This window comes from Anas platyrhynchos, chromosome 6, assembly GCF_047663525.1.
Source record: "Anas platyrhynchos isolate ZD024472 breed Pekin duck chromosome 6, IASCAAS_PekinDuck_T2T, whole genome shotgun sequence".
Classification (NCBI taxonomy): domain Eukaryota; kingdom Metazoa; phylum Chordata; class Aves; order Anseriformes; family Anatidae; genus Anas; species Anas platyrhynchos.
The window spans coordinates 28,866,985-28,883,238 of record NC_092592.1 but is presented as its reverse complement, the minus strand read 5'-3'; the positions used below and the strand labels follow the sequence as shown (position 1 = coordinate 28,883,238).

General features: G+C 51.5%; 1 protein-coding gene across 5 annotated transcripts in view; it reads left to right on the top strand.

The window, feature by feature from the left end:
• Positions 1–16,254, top strand: part of SH3PXD2A (SH3 and PX domains 2A) — a 235,859-nt gene that overhangs the window by 48,353 nt on the left and 171,252 nt on the right. For 4 of the 5 annotated variants that reach the window (XM_072039762.1, XM_005008929.6, XM_013102131.5 and 1 more), the window contains exon 3: positions 12,276–12,351. In XM_072039762.1, the coding sequence (XP_071895863.1) occupies positions 12,276–12,351 (76 nt within the window). Of the gene's footprint in view, positions 1–12,275; positions 12,352–15,508; positions 15,666–16,254 lie in introns of those variants that run through there. The other variant, XM_072039763.1, reaches the window with a different exon arrangement.

The following is a 16,254-nucleotide window of genomic DNA, read 5'->3' as shown; positions in this document are numbered from 1 at the left end:
CTGGTGCAAGCCATAATTCCCAGTCTGTAGGCACACAGGGTGTATTGTCCTGCATTATTTCCTTAGTCTGATTAAAGTGCTACAAGGAGGAACACGACATGTTGCTTTTATGTTTTGTCCTGTCCTGACAGAAGCAGAAAAGCTGGCTCTTAGAGATTTCAGGTTTGGATTGCCCATTCTCTAACAGCTTTCATGGATTTTGAGAGGATAAATTAACTTGTGACCATGAGGCACTTGGATGCAGTTCGGCCATGGTGAAAACTCAGACTGATGATTTTGCTCTCATTCAGGGTTTTAAATTCAGTCCTGGGCATTGGATTCTGGCCGAAGGATGGTAAAAGGTCACAGAAAAATCTCATCTTGTGAGAATGCCGTTGTCCTCTTATCAGAAATATTGTAATAGCTTCTTACTGCAGGCCTGCAGGATGGACATACAGCATTGCTCTAGGACAAGCTGGTTTGTATTTATTTGTTACCTACACAATATATTGTATTCTTTCTTTGTTGTGGTTGTTGTCTGACCTGGTGGACTCCCGCAGGTCAGCGTTTTGCTGAGAACCAACCCCACAGCAGTGTCTTTTCCTCCTGTTAGTCTTACCCCCTTTCTCCGTACTCTGCTCTGATGTTAGAAATGGGTTCTTGCTGTGTCGATCTGGAAGCAGCACCTCGAGGGACACATTCAGACTCAGGATATAAAGCTTGAAGTTCTTTTCCCACCTTCTTTGACATTTGAGAGATGCTTTTAAGTAGATGAGATACTATTACAGTGACAGCCTGTCACTGAACGCCTTGACGCTCAAATCATATTCTTCAGCTCAATTTCAACAGCAAGGCATGAGAAGCTGTCTGGCAGTTTGCCTTGTTACATGCCTCAATATCGCTAAGAAGGGAAATTAGGTTTCCTTTTCAAGCCTCTGTTGTGTTTGCACAGTTTAATCCTGTTCAGTCCCACGTCGAGGGCAGGGGATCACCTGCCCAGGCTGCTCCTGTACCGGAGAGCAGCCCCTTTGCTTGCCCCTCCACCTGCTGCTGCTTGCTTTCGAAACATGACCGTCTTCCTCCAGCTTCAATTCCTTCTCCGCGCTGATGCTAATCTTCAAGGTTCAAAGCAGGGGTGAGATTTCAAAGCCTCCTTAACCACCTTAGATCTGCAGCGTGGCGCTCAGGCTGTGTTGAAAGCTCTTGTGCTGAAGCACGCCGAGCCGCGTCTCCGCACCTGTTAGAGCAGGGAACATTTCTTCCCAGTTTCATTGCTGTTTTCCTTAAGCCTCTCTCAGGTTTTCCTCCACCTGTGTCCGGAACGATGTTCTCCCGCGCCTGACCTCATGGAGAGACGTGCAGCAGCCCCAGATGACGGGCTAGAAACAATGTCTGCACCTGGCTTAGCAAAAGAGGTTATTTGTGCGTCCGCGTGCGTGTCGGCTAGCGTAATTTATTTGCGCAGTTACTCGAGCCAAGGTTTCCCCCCAAAGGAAGCCCTAATTAAGCGAGATAACTTTGCATCTGGGCTGCTGGCAATGAGCAGCTCACTGGCTCTGCGTGCAGGGCTGCCCACAGGTGTGTGGCTGCTGCCCTCCCGTGCTCTTTTCTCTCCTTGTTTGATAAGGAAGGGAGGTGAAGGGATCAGATCAGCATCAAGGTTCAGTGAGGCTGACATCAGCAGGGTCCCTGCGTGGAACTTTGAAAATTAAGTTGCTCGTGTCCTGGTAGAAAGCATTTGATGTGACATTCCTCCTTCCACCTCCTCCTCACTTCTCACTTCTTTTTGGGGATCTGTTTTTGTTCTTCAGCGGAAACGTTACGGCTGGGTCCCGCAGATGGCTGCAAATTCCCTCGCCAGCCTGTACCCTGCTCCCTCACCACTCTGATGCCAAGGTGCTAAAGGCTGATCTAAAATACACCGAAGAGAACGAGAAACTTTGCAAAAGTTTTCCTGAGCCTCAAATCAGGCCTTGAGATTTCAAATAAATTGCCCTACAGATCCCACTGGAGGCGGGGGGGCTCAAAAAAGCAGCAGCCAGTTCTGAATACCAGACAGCTCGATGGCTGCTGGTGAGGGAATTGGAGGGCACGATCATGGCCCTGAGTGTTGAACCTCCCTGATGCAAGTTACCGTGTTCCTGGGTGCTTTCTTTAATGAAGCATCACCAAGAAATGCTGGCAGGGGGGCTGTGAAATGTGAATTCCCTGCCCCAACCAGGGGCTAGGGCAGAAGAGCTGTGTGCTACCTGCAGCTCGTTGGTCAGGACCCATCCACGGGGATATTTCCACAGTCTGGGCATCCTTCTGGTGGATGTGGACATGTGGCTTTGTGTGCTGGGGACAAGGACAGAACATAGATGCATGAAAACCCCTGGGGAGGATGAGAAATAGCCCTAGGTGTCCGCGTGGTACCCAGCAGGGTCGGTCTGGTGGGCAGCCCCCGTGCCGCCGTGACCACCCTCGGCTGCAAGCTCACCCTCACTGCTGCTTTTCACACTCTGCCAAGCGTTCTGTGTATTTCGCTGGTGCAAGACACAGGATAGCAGCTGCTCCCTGAGCAGCGTGTCCCAGGATGAAGGATTATCTGTCTGAAAGGCCCTGCAGGAGCAAAGCAGCGCGGTGCAACACGGGGACCCTGTGAGCAGCCACCGCGCCCACCCTGCTCCGCGCTGCGCACACGCAGCCCCAATGGCCACCATCCAACCCCCTCTGCTTTCCCAGGGTTTGCTTTCGTTCTCAATTAAATTAACGAAGCTCCTAAGGCGGGCTTGTCCATACAAAAATAAGGTTTCAGGCTCCCTTCTCAGGGGGCTGGGTTGGGTTTGTCCTGCAGGACGGGGTGTCCCTCCTTGTAGTGCCGCCTTGGGCACAGTCTGGTCCCTCTGCAAGGCACAGCGGGGGGGCTGTGTGGGTCCCCTGGGGTCCTCTTTCTGGGCATGGGCTGTTAGCATTCAGATGTCACCCAAATCCCTCTTTTTTTTTTTTTTAAGAGTGACCCCGCAGTGCTTTAGGGCAGCCACTGGAAGGAGCTGACGTGGGTTTGGGTGCCCAGCTAAGGCGCCCATCCTGTGTACTTGTGCTGGAGATGTTTTGAAAGTGCTTTTGCTGAATGTTGCAATGAATTTCACCAGAACTGGTAAATCTGTAGGTAGAAACACACCTGTGAGATGCCCCTGTGCCCCTACTCTCATGTTCTGGGGCATAACTCCTCCCTCCCTCGGTTCCAAACCCAGGGGAGGAACCGTGGCTCAGAGCCTGTCCTTCCTGGGCACAGATGCAAGATGAGGAACCTCAGCAGATCCCCACACCTGGCACCGGGCAGGATCTGAGCCTCAGGGCACGCGCTGGGGCTGGGAACAGGGAGGTTTGCAGCTGGCTCCGAGCTGTTGGAAAGCTCTGGTCCTGCTGCTGCGTGCTCACCTCCCTTGGGGCCCGGAGCAAGATATCTGTTACACGCACAGCCCCGTCTGCCCGCTCGGCTGCTGGGATTCGTCGTCTGTGCTCCTTTGCTAAATTACCCCAGGGACGGGAGACGCATGGGCTTGGAACCAGATCCACAGGCAAAACATCTCGACGGTTGGAGGTAGGGAGAGAGGGAGAAAGAAGACAAAGGAGTCTCCTCCCAGCACATAGTTAAAACCTGTGGCTGTGTTTTGCTTGGCACGGTTTCTTCATTGTTCTGCGCCGAGCGGCCGCTCTCCCCGTCTCCCCAGAGCTACAACCAGCGTCCCACGGAGATGACTAGATACTCTTGCAGATGGAGCTGCTCAAGGAAAATGTGCCATTGTGTTCGGGGCTATTGTTTCTGCTTTCAATATTAAAGTTCCTTGCGGTTTCCAGGGGACAATCTATCAAGCAGAGCTAACAGGCTGCAGAGAAGATGGAGATGATGAAAACACGGGGATTAAATTTCATACATTTGGAGCTAAAGCCTCATCTGTCTCGTAGTAGTGCAAGCAGGGGAGTAGCCTTGCGGGTCATGAAACTACCAAATTAACTTAAGAGTGTCTGTTTAAGCAGATTTGGTAAAAAAAACAGTGGTCATTGCTGCGTGAGCAGCAGAAGCCTCGCTGAGGATGGACTCTGGGTGTGAGGTGAGCTGCCCACCGGTGTGTAAATGGTGTCTGAGAGAGCTCCTGCACCAGGAGATGAAACAAAATGTGTTCATGTAGATGGGGTTGTTCTGTCTGAGCAGCCCTGGCTCAAAACGCCGATGAGAGCAGCTGTTACATCCTCATGAGGCAGGACAGGGCATCTCTGCGCGGGACAGATGGGATTCTCCAGCCCCTCGACATCTCAGCTGCCCTGGGGGACGGGCTGGATGCAGGGGAAGTCGCGCTGGCACACAAGCAGACCCTTGGATGGTAAATCAGTGGCCTCCCCGTGAGGTGCTGTCCTTAGCCTGTGACACTGGGGAGCAGGTCAGGAGGCTTGTAGGAATAAATCGACAGCAGGACAGTGCTGGGCAAAACCAAACCAGCCTGCAGATCGCGCTGACCTGAATCCTTGGTGTGTAATTAGCGCTAACAGCGAGTGTTTAATTAAGAGCAGCACTCTGCTCATGGCTCTGTGCTGCATTTCGGGTGCAGCCTGCAGCTGCAAGGGCAGGAAGCTTCGGGCCCCTGCAGCCTCCCGTTGACCCATTTGTGCTGGGCTGAGCTGCTCCTGCCAGGACGAAGATCTCTGGGTAGGATTTAGGAACTGGCCGTCTGTGCTGTGGGGCTGTTGCAGTGGCTCAGTAAGGTTAATGTGCTAATAAACCCCCAAAGGTGCTGCGCTGTGTCTCAGCGGTTGGGTGGAAAGGACTGAAATTGAGAGAAAGACAGCAGGTAAATGCTTACGGAGTTCTCAGGCGCCGAATGAAGCGGCGATGAACAGAGGTGACCTTGGTGCTCTGCTCCCTCTGCTTTCAGTGAAGCTCCTGCACTTGCCACCGTACTTAAAAATGGGACTTGTGCTCTGGCGGCGCTCTCCAGAAAGCAGGAAAAGTGTTTGCATCCCTTCCTAAAATGATGAGCCTTCCTCAGAAGCTCAGCTCACTGACCCAGCGGGGCACAGCACCAGCACATCTCTGCCATCTCTGCATGACCTCGCCGTGCCATGTAACCGCAGCGTTCATCTCTCCTCTCTCTTTCTGCAGGCATCACAGCGTGGCCTCGCTTCCCAGGGATGTTGCTGGGGCAAACGCGCTGCAGATAGTGGAGTAACAAGGGATGTAAAAGCACCACAGACGGATGGCAAGGCATGAAGTGGCCTTTGTCCCAGCATCTTCCAGCGCGGTTAAGTCAGATGAGGCCAGTCTGATTTAGCTCTGGGGAAACAAAATGCTTCTGGCGGGGTGCATCAATAGCTGCTCTGTGAAGGGGCAGGGTAGGCTTTCTGAGAAGCTCTTCAGCGATGCACCGAGTGGCTCTGTCATCCCAAACCAGCGCCTCTGAATGTTTTGCTGGTCTGCTTTAGCCACAAACACCGGGCTCATTTTGCGGAGCCCGTAGAGAAAGCTGCGTTTCTCTAAGCGAAATGCCCACTGTCAGCTGGGAAGCAGCCTCCCCTCTTCTGATGGATGATGTTGGGGAAACACCCCCGCTCCCTGCTTCCCCCCCTTCTCCTCTCCTGGCTGTTTGAGTTGGATGCTGAAGGGCTTGTAAGATTTCCAAGGTTTCTGGTGGAAATTTTCAGACCTGAGAGAGGCGTTTCCCCTTTGGGGATTACACCATGCTTTCGGTGTCTGTTCTCTTTATTTTATATGTGTTTTCCTGCTTTTGTTCGACTTTCTCACGGATTGATTTAATTCAGAACATATCCTATAACGCTGTAATTGTCAGGCACGTTAGCTGCTTATCCGGACAGTTTTTGCTTTAATTCTTTTTTTTTTTTTTAATTTCCAAAATAAAAGGGAAGCCAGTTACTGCTGCTTCCTAGCAATTGAATAATGCTCTTCTCTTGCATGCTGTGGCACCATGTAACACCAGGGGAGAGCCAGTGTCTGTGGCTGCCCGGTGTAATCATTCCTGCTGCACTGAGGAACTGGTTGTTACATTAGGAAGCGATGGAGTTTTACCTCCTCGTGCTGCCTAGGATATCGGTTATCCACGTGAGTAGCTGACAGCTGGGCTCAGTCTGTTCCATGCCCTCACCCAAAGATCCCCCAGGCCTCTGCGAACTCTGGCTAACTGATGCTGTGCTCAGGAGCAGCTCTGTTTCAGCTCGGTCACTCTCTGAAGGGGTGGGAGCTAGCCAGCCCTCCTGCGGGTGTGTGTCTGGGGGAGCAAAGTGGCTTCTTGTTCCTCGGAGAGAGTAAGGCAGAGGAGGAACAAACACAAGCGTGCCCTGAGCTGGGGTAGGCCAGGTCCTCCCACCTGTGTCAGGGATGCTCCACGGATGAGCTCTAGCAGAAATGCTGCCCTGGAACCAAAATGCTGAGGACGGGATCTTCCCTGACCAGGCTGATGCGAGGTGAACCTGGGGTGAGCGGCTCTCGTGTCACCCCCACTCCTGCTTGGTTTCACCTGCTGACACAGCTGGAAATCCACCAAAATGTTGCTGTGGTACTGGGCAGGATGAGAGCCGTTTGCTGGAGCTGGGGGCTCGTGAAAGACCACCCTGGATGCTCTGGTTAACCAGGGTTTGCAATGTGCTACAGATGGACAAGCCCACAAGTGGGAGGATAAGCATTTCGGAAAGCCACTGACAATACTTCCTCCATTCGCTTCCATCCTGCTGATTTTGAAGGAATTCCTTTAAATTTGGTCTCTGCCTCCTGCTCTGCAGAATGAGGCTCAGAGCGTTTGGTGGCTCTTGATTAGATCTCCCATCCCCTTCCTGAGATCTCTCCCAATTTTCCAGCTGCGAAAGCAGAGGCAGAGCCACAGAGAGGCTTAGCCATGGGAAAGCTCTGGCAGATGGCAGGATTCAACCTGATTCTGGCTTCGCCCTTCCCTGCAAACCACACCGTGTGGAACTCAGGATGGAGCTGATGATGCCGTAACCGTTGGTCATGTCAGCAAGCAGCACAGCTGGTTTGCATCGTCAGAAGGAAAGGAAATTGCTGCTGCTTCTCCGGGTTTAATTAATAACATTTTCTATTCTGATATCTTACCTCCCCTTCTCGCCTAAGCTTTCATTAGCCACATCAGGTTCTTTCAAGCATTTTGGAGTGGCAGATGCTCTACCCCCCTCCTGGTGAGGCTGCGAGTTTCATTATCTCCTATTGTAGATCCCTGGTAGCAGCACTGCTTTTTTTCAGTCTCATTTGCAGCCTTCTTGTAGAAGGGTGCACACAACACCACACTTGTACTGATGTCTTATCTCCTCTACCCCATGAGCTGGCTTTAGCTCCTCATTGCTTTTTGGGACTCTGAGCTCAGATGAGCCACACGAGCTCGCCCACTGTGCCTGGTGCCTACCTCTCCTCCTGTACCTTACCTTCCATCCTCGTGTACTTTAATTTTCAAGTCCAGCAGTGGCTAGGTTCGTGCTGATGTTGGCTTGCCTCGTTTTTAATGAAAAGCACGTTTCCTGATGAGCACTTGGGAAGAGAGAAGCCGATCTGCCTCTCTGCATTCAGCGTAGGAAGAGTTGCAGCCTTGGGACCACTTGAGTGACAGAGTGTAAGGTGGCAAACTTGATGGGGTTTCTGGGGGCACCGTGCCAGAAATACGCTGTTCTTGGTCTCATGGTCATGATTTGCTTTTCATCAACTGGCTATTTTGCTGGGACAAGAGTAAATCAGACACTGCGGAGAGGGAGAGAGGCCCCATCTCTCTGCAAAAGGTCGGAGTCCCGCAGCCGTTTGCAGCTCTGGATGTTGTTTCACTTGCCAAAGTCATGGGTTTGGATGAAAGTCATTCTCAGGGTCTCTGTTTGTAAGAATCAATCTCCTGTGACTGCAGCACTGACCTCGTGGGGGACTTTGATTTTATCTGTACACAAGGCAAACCTACATCCACTTGAAAGGACCCAGCGAGATATGCGCTCTGATAAGCGGTTCCGTGGGTGTCCTAATTTGCTCGTTTTAAGAGGTGTGGAGAACTTCCCTCTTGTGACTGGGGGAGAGTTAAAACTGCTGCAGGGAAGGAAGGGCAGGAATTAACAGCCCAGCAGGAAACTCCAGCTTCAGTCCATAGAGTAAGGCATAAACGGTGATCAGGTACTGCCTATGGGTTAGTTTTGGAGAGTTAGACTTGGTCACACGCTTCCAAAACCTTGAGACCAAATCAAGAATGAATTTCCACTGCCAAATGCTGCAGGATCAGGCCAGTAAGCAGTTTATGTTCGTGTTCCCCTCACTAGTTGGCTTGCAGCAGAGTAAAAGGCTGATCTCTTGCAGAAGACAAGTCACCCCTTCGTCTCAGGTGCTTTTCGTCCTTACACCTAAAAGAGAAGGAAATGTTGTTTTGTGCAAGTTTAACCACGGTAAATAAAAGGCGGTAAGTAAATAATTACCAGGAAGCTGCCTGGCTTCTCATCTCCAGAGATGTTACTTGGAGCGTCTCAAAGGAGGCTTGTTTTAGTTCGTTTGGTTTTTAATCAGGTGGCACCACCACAAGGCACGGGGAGCTGAATCTGAGTTTCACAGCACAACTGATGGGATGCGGTTGCAGAGGCCATCAGCTGGTGATGGCTGAGACAAATACGATCCTTATTTTGAGGAGCATCTCTTTCTTCACTGCATATTCACCTTCTTAGATAGATGTGGTCTGAAGCAGAAGAGATGAAAAGGCAATAGCAGCTCTGCTGGCTGCCTCTCCCTCATTTCCCATGCAACTTAAACATGCGAGGCAGCTTCCAGAGCTCCCTACTTTTATACCAAAAGCGCAGAGACTGCGCTATTTGTCTTTCATTTTTGTGGCCTTTAAGGATGAATTTGGATTATCTTTGAAAGTTTATCTTTTGAATTGTAAAAGCTAGACTAGGTTTTGGTCCTTTTCTAACAGTGAATACTGATTCTCAAACAATTGCTCGCCTGCAGGAGCTGGAACTTCAGAAAAGAGGCCAGTCATTATGAGAGGTGATACCAGTGAAACCCTTTTCCTCTTCCATCCTTGCCAGTCAAGTGATTTCACGGTGATGTGGGGGGAGTAAGGAGCGGAGTAGGGCAGTGCTTGGGGACTGAGCTCATCTTAATGAGCAGCACCTCACACGAGTAATTCCCTCAATTTTTATTTTGATTAATTACATTATTATTTACTGACTACTGCGAGTAAGAAAGTCCTTGTGTGGACCACAAGGTTTACAGCAGGTCTTCTAACAGAGCTTAGTGCAGAAGCGAGAACAAAGCTGCTCAGAGCCCAGGGCAGGGCCCTGTGGAGGACTTACATGGGAAAGCTGTTGGCAAACCCGGCATAATTTGGGGAGACAGAGCCTGGGGAGGCGGTTTTGGTGGCGAATCATTTGTGGACACATGTGTTGTGCCAGAAGCAGGACTGGGGTGTGTTTGTTCAGCCTGCCTCCAGACGCGCTGCCTGTCTGGGTGGGAGGCTCATTTCCCAGTTTCCATCTCCCCTCCCTGTTCCCAAACAGATCCCCCACCCCGTGCCAGGCTGACAGATTTCTTTCTGTTCATCCCACTGGTCACGCAATCAGAGCCTCCCCGTGGTGGGATTTATGGGTGAGTGTTTGTAAGCAGAAAAACCAAGCGTGAGCTCCTGGAGGTTTGCTGAAAATGCATTGCCCACTTGGTTTTCTTCTCTGCCCTAACTCCATCCGTCGGGAAGCCTCCACCTCCAGGCTGCCCTTCTTTCCTTTCCCCTGGGATGCTTTTACTCAAGGCAATGGGAGGTGACTTCTTTGTGCAGTGAATCGTGTCCCTACCTTGAATGTTGTGTCTCAAACAATTTGTGGAGGCTGCCATGCCTGAACGGAACAGCCAGGGGTGATAAGTGAAAGATATTTATCAGTTTTATGTATATTTGCAAGAAATGTAATGATTTCCTTTAGCAGAAAACCATTTGTCACATGCTAAAGAGTTTTCAACTTTTGGATGCTGTGCAGACATCTAAGTGAACCGAGAATCTCTTTATTGGTCTTCTGCTGTTAATTATCCTCATGGGGAAAGTGCTGCGACTACCAGGAGGAGCTTCTGTGGTGCAGCCCGCAGCTCCCTGCATTTCAGGCCATTTATCTCCACTGGTAGCATCTCTTCTGACTGGAGATGGGCTTGGGCTTTGGCTTAGGGTGCCCCATCACCTCTGGCAGGTTTGGGATGTTTCATTCAGGCCTGTTGCTGTGTATTTTTTTCCCCCACAAGCCCATCTCTTCCTTGTCTTCTGCTTTGTGTCCCTCTCCATGAGTGTAAGGGCAAGGAATCCTGCTCGTCCGGGATTTTAGATCTGATTTGCGCTGGTTTTGCACAGCAGAACCGATCAGGGAAGTGCCGAGGAAGGATCTGTGCTTCTTTTTGTTTGGCTTTGACATCCTGAAGGGCTTCCTGCCCTGCAGAGCTGATGGGCAGTCACTGCCTCCCAGTCTGTTGCAGGTTTTCCGTGTCATTAACACTCATTCACACAGCCGTAGTCGTGCTGGGAGTGCTTTTCTAGGCATTGACGAGAACAGCTGGGTACAGAGGCCGGGACATTACTGCTGGCCTGCCGTTAGGTCCTTGCACAGATCCTTTGTAGGATCTCTGTAGAGTTCCCTATCTCACGCCAGGGATTCAGCTGCTGGTTCCATCCTGACGGTCCTGCCCAGGTGCCCAGCACTGCCCCATTTCTCTTGCTGGGGCAGGGCAAATGCTCACTCCTTGTCTTTAATTTTCCATGTTGCTCATTGGGATATTGCCTGATACACCAAAGAAGACGAGAAATCTGCCATACATCCAGGAGATTTCACCCTTGGGACAGGCTGTGGCCCCATAAATCAGACCGATGGCCTCTGGAGAACCTGTGCCACCCCCAGCTCTCTGCCATCCCCGCGGAAACGAGACCCGGGGCAGCGTCGTCTAGGAAAGCTTAGCCAAAGTCTTCCAGCTGTCGCTTGGTGTATCTATTTTGCTGATATCCACCCTTTAGATAAATAGAGCTGTTGTACACATTGCGACGCTCTTGATGTGGTTAGCAAGGCTTGTGTTAGCCAAGCTAATCTAACTCCAAGAATAACCATGAGAATTTGACTGTATCGCTTCCAGCCTGAATAAGTCACTGTGCAAGTAAGTGAGAATCCTGGCTCAAAGTGGAGGAGCAGGGGAGTTTGAAGCGAATCGGTGGGGCTTTTCCCCCTCCCCTGTGTTTCTTTGAACAAAACCGCTGCCCGTGGCTGTCCTCAGACACCCGGAGCTCCATCTCCAAGAAAACAAAATTTCCCATTTTCAATAAAAATCGTGGCTCTGGAGGTAGAAAAGTGAGTTAGCGAGCAATCCGCAAAGCTACGCTCTATTTATTTACCAGGCTGGCTCCCTGATGGGGAAACATGTGGGATCTTTTAAGTTTTTCTCCTGCGCAGATGTTCCCTCTGCTCCCGAGTTTCCTCTTGATCTTTGCTTTGCCGTTCCATGTGGGGAAAATGCCGGGGATGTTGTGTGCTGCGGGAGAGGAGAAGGGCTCTGTGTGCTTCAAACAAAAACAGTAAAATAAAATAAAATGTGTTTTTTTTTTTTTCCTGTTATAGCAAAAAAAAAATATTTCTTAAAGGAAATCTCTTGAGGTAGCAGAAGGGTGGTTAGCTCAGATGGCCCCGCTGTTGGACACACAGGGCTGAAGAGCCCCCCCAGCCAGCTTTTGGTGCCAGTTTGGGTGTTTGCTTTGGGCTGCACGTGGATGGAGCTCAGGTGAGAAGACAGGGGTCTTGCAGGAGGGCTTGGCTTCCTTCCTCAGGGCCTGCAGGCTGTGGGCTGAAAGACATCGCTCCCAGTCTGCTGGGAATGGGTGACTGGGCTGCTGGGATCCCTGGCAGGTAGCTTCTGGTTGCTTGGACAGCAGTTTTAGCTAGGCAGGAGGTCTGTCACAGGGACAGGTAAAATCTGCCTCTACCAACCCGGGCAGGCTGTGCAGTAGGGACAAGGCGCATTTGTGATGAAGGATGAGAGCCTAATTTTAGGAGCGTGGCAAGGCCAGGCTCAGATGTCTGCCCTGGCCCCATCCCAGCTCCTGTGCGCTGCCAGAAACTTGCCCTCCCTTTCTTGGAGTGAGCAGGATCGTATCGTCGTGTACAGTCTCCTCTGCAGCTGGGCAGAGGGATTCCTGCAGTTGCTTTGCTTTGCTAATCCTCTTCCAAGCCATACACAGGCCAAGAAATCCTCTGTCCCTAAGCAGCCACTCTGCCTTCCCCCTAAAGCGTTTCTTCTGTTTCCTTTGCAGATGCAGCTTCTGGACAAGTTCCCCATCGAAGGAGGCCAGAAAGACCCCAAGCAAAGAATCATCCCTTTTCTACCAGGTAATGCTATGGCAAAAGCCCTAAAGAAGATGGGTGAGAAACTGTCTGCAAAGTTAAAGAAATGTCTCTTTGGCCTGAGCTGCTGTCCCTCTGACAGCTTTCAGAGAGGGGCTAGACGTGATGGATATCCTCTCCTCGGGGTAAGTGCACGCTGCCAGCAGCGATTGCAGGGATGGCACAGCGCGTTGGGCCAGACCGCAGCGTGCTCTTGGAAATGCTGGCTCAGGCCAGCTCCCCATTGTCTGACTGCACGATTCTGGCTGTTGGCTTCAAGTTTGGCTCGCTGCACTGAGTGTGAAGATAAATGGAGTATTTTCAGCCTGTTAAAAGGTCTTTTCTGCCTTTAACCGTAAAAAGGAGATCCCAACTCTCCCCCAAAGGTCTGTAAAGACAAGCTGGGATGGGAGGGCTCAGTCCTCTCCAGGAGTGTGCCACAGTCCCTGACGCTGCTTGTAGGCAGAAGATCTGCTCCAGATGTGTGGCGAGCGCAGCTCTGGGGCTAGCAGGGAGTAGGGCCTTGGAAAGCAGCAGCACAAATACGTGACGCAAGCGTTGGAGCCACAGCAGGGCAGCACGGCAGCCTGGCAGCCTCCACGGGCCTTCTGGAAAGCAGCCCTAGGGATCAGGGATTGCTCTCTGCAGCTCCCTGTGCAGCATCCAGATCCGGTGCAGCCAGGGGGAGGTGGTGTTGCCCTCAATTTCCAACCTGGAGTGAGAGGAGCCCAAGGTCAGGCTCTATTTTCAGCTGTGCCACCAGCAAACTCGTAGATGAGTCAGGTTGTGAGATGTCTGTACTGTGTGCACGGGTGCTGCTTGCCTCTTCTTGCTGCTGAGCATTTTGAGATCCCGAAAAAGCACCACACAGGTGTTGAAATGACGTTAGGGGAGGTGCTGTAGGAAAATCTGTCTGTAGGTAAGTGTTGTTCCTCCTCTATTGACTGCCACTGGCCAATTTCTTTTACTTTGTCTTAAAAAAAGTGTTGGCTGAGCGCAGGTCGCTGCTGCTGTCTGCCTGCAGTTCTGGGTGATGGATATCCTGGTACATGTGTGGGTGATATTTGCAGAGGAGGAGCTCCATCCCATATGCCCATTATAACACTTCCCACCCTCCCAGAACACGAGGGAGATGGTATTGCTGTGTCCTTGGGGGAAGAGTTGGATCTGGAAAACATTTGGGTTGACTTAGTGTCCGAAAGAGAGGAGCTGCCAGGAGAGACTAGACCTCAGCTGTATTTAATTTAGAACGTATATCACAGATATTTTACCTTTGATACAGACTCTCTGCCTCTTTCTTGTCGAATTGCTGAAAAGCCCTCGTTGCTTGATCCAGCAACAAGGTGACTCAGCTGAATGCCAAACAACGTCCAACTCTGTTAAACGAACTGGCTGCCGTAGTTACAACGTGCCTGGCATTTCTGCTGCCGGAGCTGTGGATCGCTGAGACAAATACCTAGCTACCAGCTGTCTTAATTAAAAAAAAAAACAAAACAAAAAAACAAACAGCAGGGCAGATGTTTGCGCTTAAATCTGACTGTTAGGAAGGTGTTATGATCTTGCTTGCTTGTTGTGGGCTTGATGCAGCCAAGTTGGAGGGACTGCCAGGTGCTGAGTGCCCCGGGCTCGCCATCGGCTCTGTTTTAGAAAGCTGACACACAGCAGCCCGAGGCACTCCAGCAGGTCTGCAGTGCTGTGGTGCTGTCCTAAAACAGGTGATTTTGTTTTTTTTTGCTTTATGCACAGGTGACAGCCCCCTTTGTGCTCACTGCTGCTGTTTTGTTGGGGTGGTATTGCTGCAAATGACCAGGCAGGGCTGCCTCCCCGCTGGGGTAATCAAGCCTCATTACTCGACTGTGCTGAAACTCCTGTACCTGTAGGAACAAGAAAAGTGTACCAGAGTTCAGAGCCTTGCCCTCCAAGGAGAGGCCACAGCAGGAAAGGGCACTTTTCCTTTCCTCCAGACACCTTTTTTATATTGTCTATCAGTTTATTTCTTCAAATATATTCCCCTCTTCCCTCCTACACAAATAAGGACTCTACAGCCTCATTGCCATGAAGGGGAACAAGGAACAAGAAGTCCCGTGGGTTATTTTATAGTTTTATTTTACTTCCTGAGGCTCACCCTGCTACCCTCAATTTTTTGTGATCTCTTTTTTTTTCCTTATCATACTGAGAGGGAAAAATTTACATTTTTATTCCCTTCTCCCCATTGTATCTTCTTATCAGTTCTTCCTTTCTTCTCTCTGATTTCCCTTTTACTGTTGGAAAAGTCTTCATCAGGGCAGAAGAGGCAGAAAAAAAACCCACATAAGAAGGTCTTTGTGGAGAGGCCAGAGAGCATGACGTATTTGCTAAGATGGTGATATGAGATTTTTGTTAGGGAGGATGAAAGGAGTTTGTGGAAGAGTTAGGATAAAATTTGCCACAAAACCCCATTTTAGACCAAAGACAATTTGTAAAAAGGCAGAGATGAAAAGCACTTTTTGGCTGTAGCAGTGGGACTGTCGGCTGAGCCCACGCGAGAGGCACTGATTTCTCCCTCACCTCTTCTGCTGCCGTATCTGAAGGGCAATCTTTGCAGGGTGGACTTGGAGCTTTGCTCCCTCCCCGTCAAATACTTTTCTATCTGCATCAGCAGGGAGAAGAAGCTATGGATTTGTCCTCCCTTCTTCTGTCCCCCTTGTGGCCCGACGCCGTGATGGGGTTCCCTGGGGACACACGGGGGGGAAGACGAAGGGAGCTGGTGGGCTGGAGCGGGCGAGGTCTGCTCCTCTCTTCTGCTTCCTTTTGGCCTCGTTACTATTTTCTCCTCCTGCTTTTGCACCTGAGCTGCTACGAGGGAGGAAAGCACGGCGCTGCTGCTCCTCTCCTTGGCGGAGGCGAAGCTCCAGACGGTGCTGTTGAGGAAGAGCCCTGCTTTCTCCCCGAGACACGAAACGCCCCGGCACCATCTGGAAGGGGTCCCTGGGGCAGCGGGAGCACTTCGGGGCTTTGCCCCCGGGCCCAGCAAGGAGCAAAGCAAGTTTTGGGGACGGGAGGCCCGTCTGAGGGCGACTGCAGCCTTGCGTGCGCCAGGAGGGCGGTGGGAAGGGTGCGGCGGCGGCCTCGGGCACGGGAGGCGATGGCAGCGCCGCCCAGGCACCTGGGGCCGGCCGGGGAGCGCGGGCGGGAGCCTCCCTCGGTGCTGCACAATGCAGGAGGACAGGACGGGGAGTAACCTCCAGCAAACGCCGGCCGGGACCGTCCTCGCCCCCGTTCCTGGCCGCTCGCAGGCTGCAGCGGGGAGGTAGAGCTCCTGCCGATGAACTGCATCCCAGGTGGTTATGTCTGCTTCTGTTTCGGTTCGGGGTTGTGGTTTTGTTGGGATTTTTTTTTTTTGTCTTTTTTTTTCCCTTTCAAATGCTGTCGTTTCTCCGGGGAGGAGGAAGCTGAGGAGAAAGGCTCGAGCCAGGTTTGCAGCAGTATTTTGTCAGTGGTGCCGAGCGGCTGGGTGCGCTCCAGCTTGGCTCTGTCTGTCTGTCCCCGGGCTGCAGGAGAAGCAGCGTCTCGTCGGAGATCCTGGCAGGTTGCTCTCGTGCTGAAGCAGAGAGGACGGGCTCACCCCACTAACTGAGGCTGTGGTGACCTTTGGATCCTGCGGTTCCCCTTCCACCCGTGTAAATCAAGACCAGGATCAGCAAAATTAGGACGTGGCCGCGTATAATTCTGTCGAAGGGACCAAATTTCAGCCGTGGTTGGTGCACGCAGGGCATTTTCTGCATTTACTCTCCCCACCTCGTGGAGGCAGAACACACGGGGGTTTCAAAGAGCACTCCCTCCCGGTGGTAAGGAAGACCCGTAGAAATCACAGGGATATTCCAGTTACTGGCTCCTTTTTCCTTTGAAGAGGTTGTTGCTAGGTGGCAT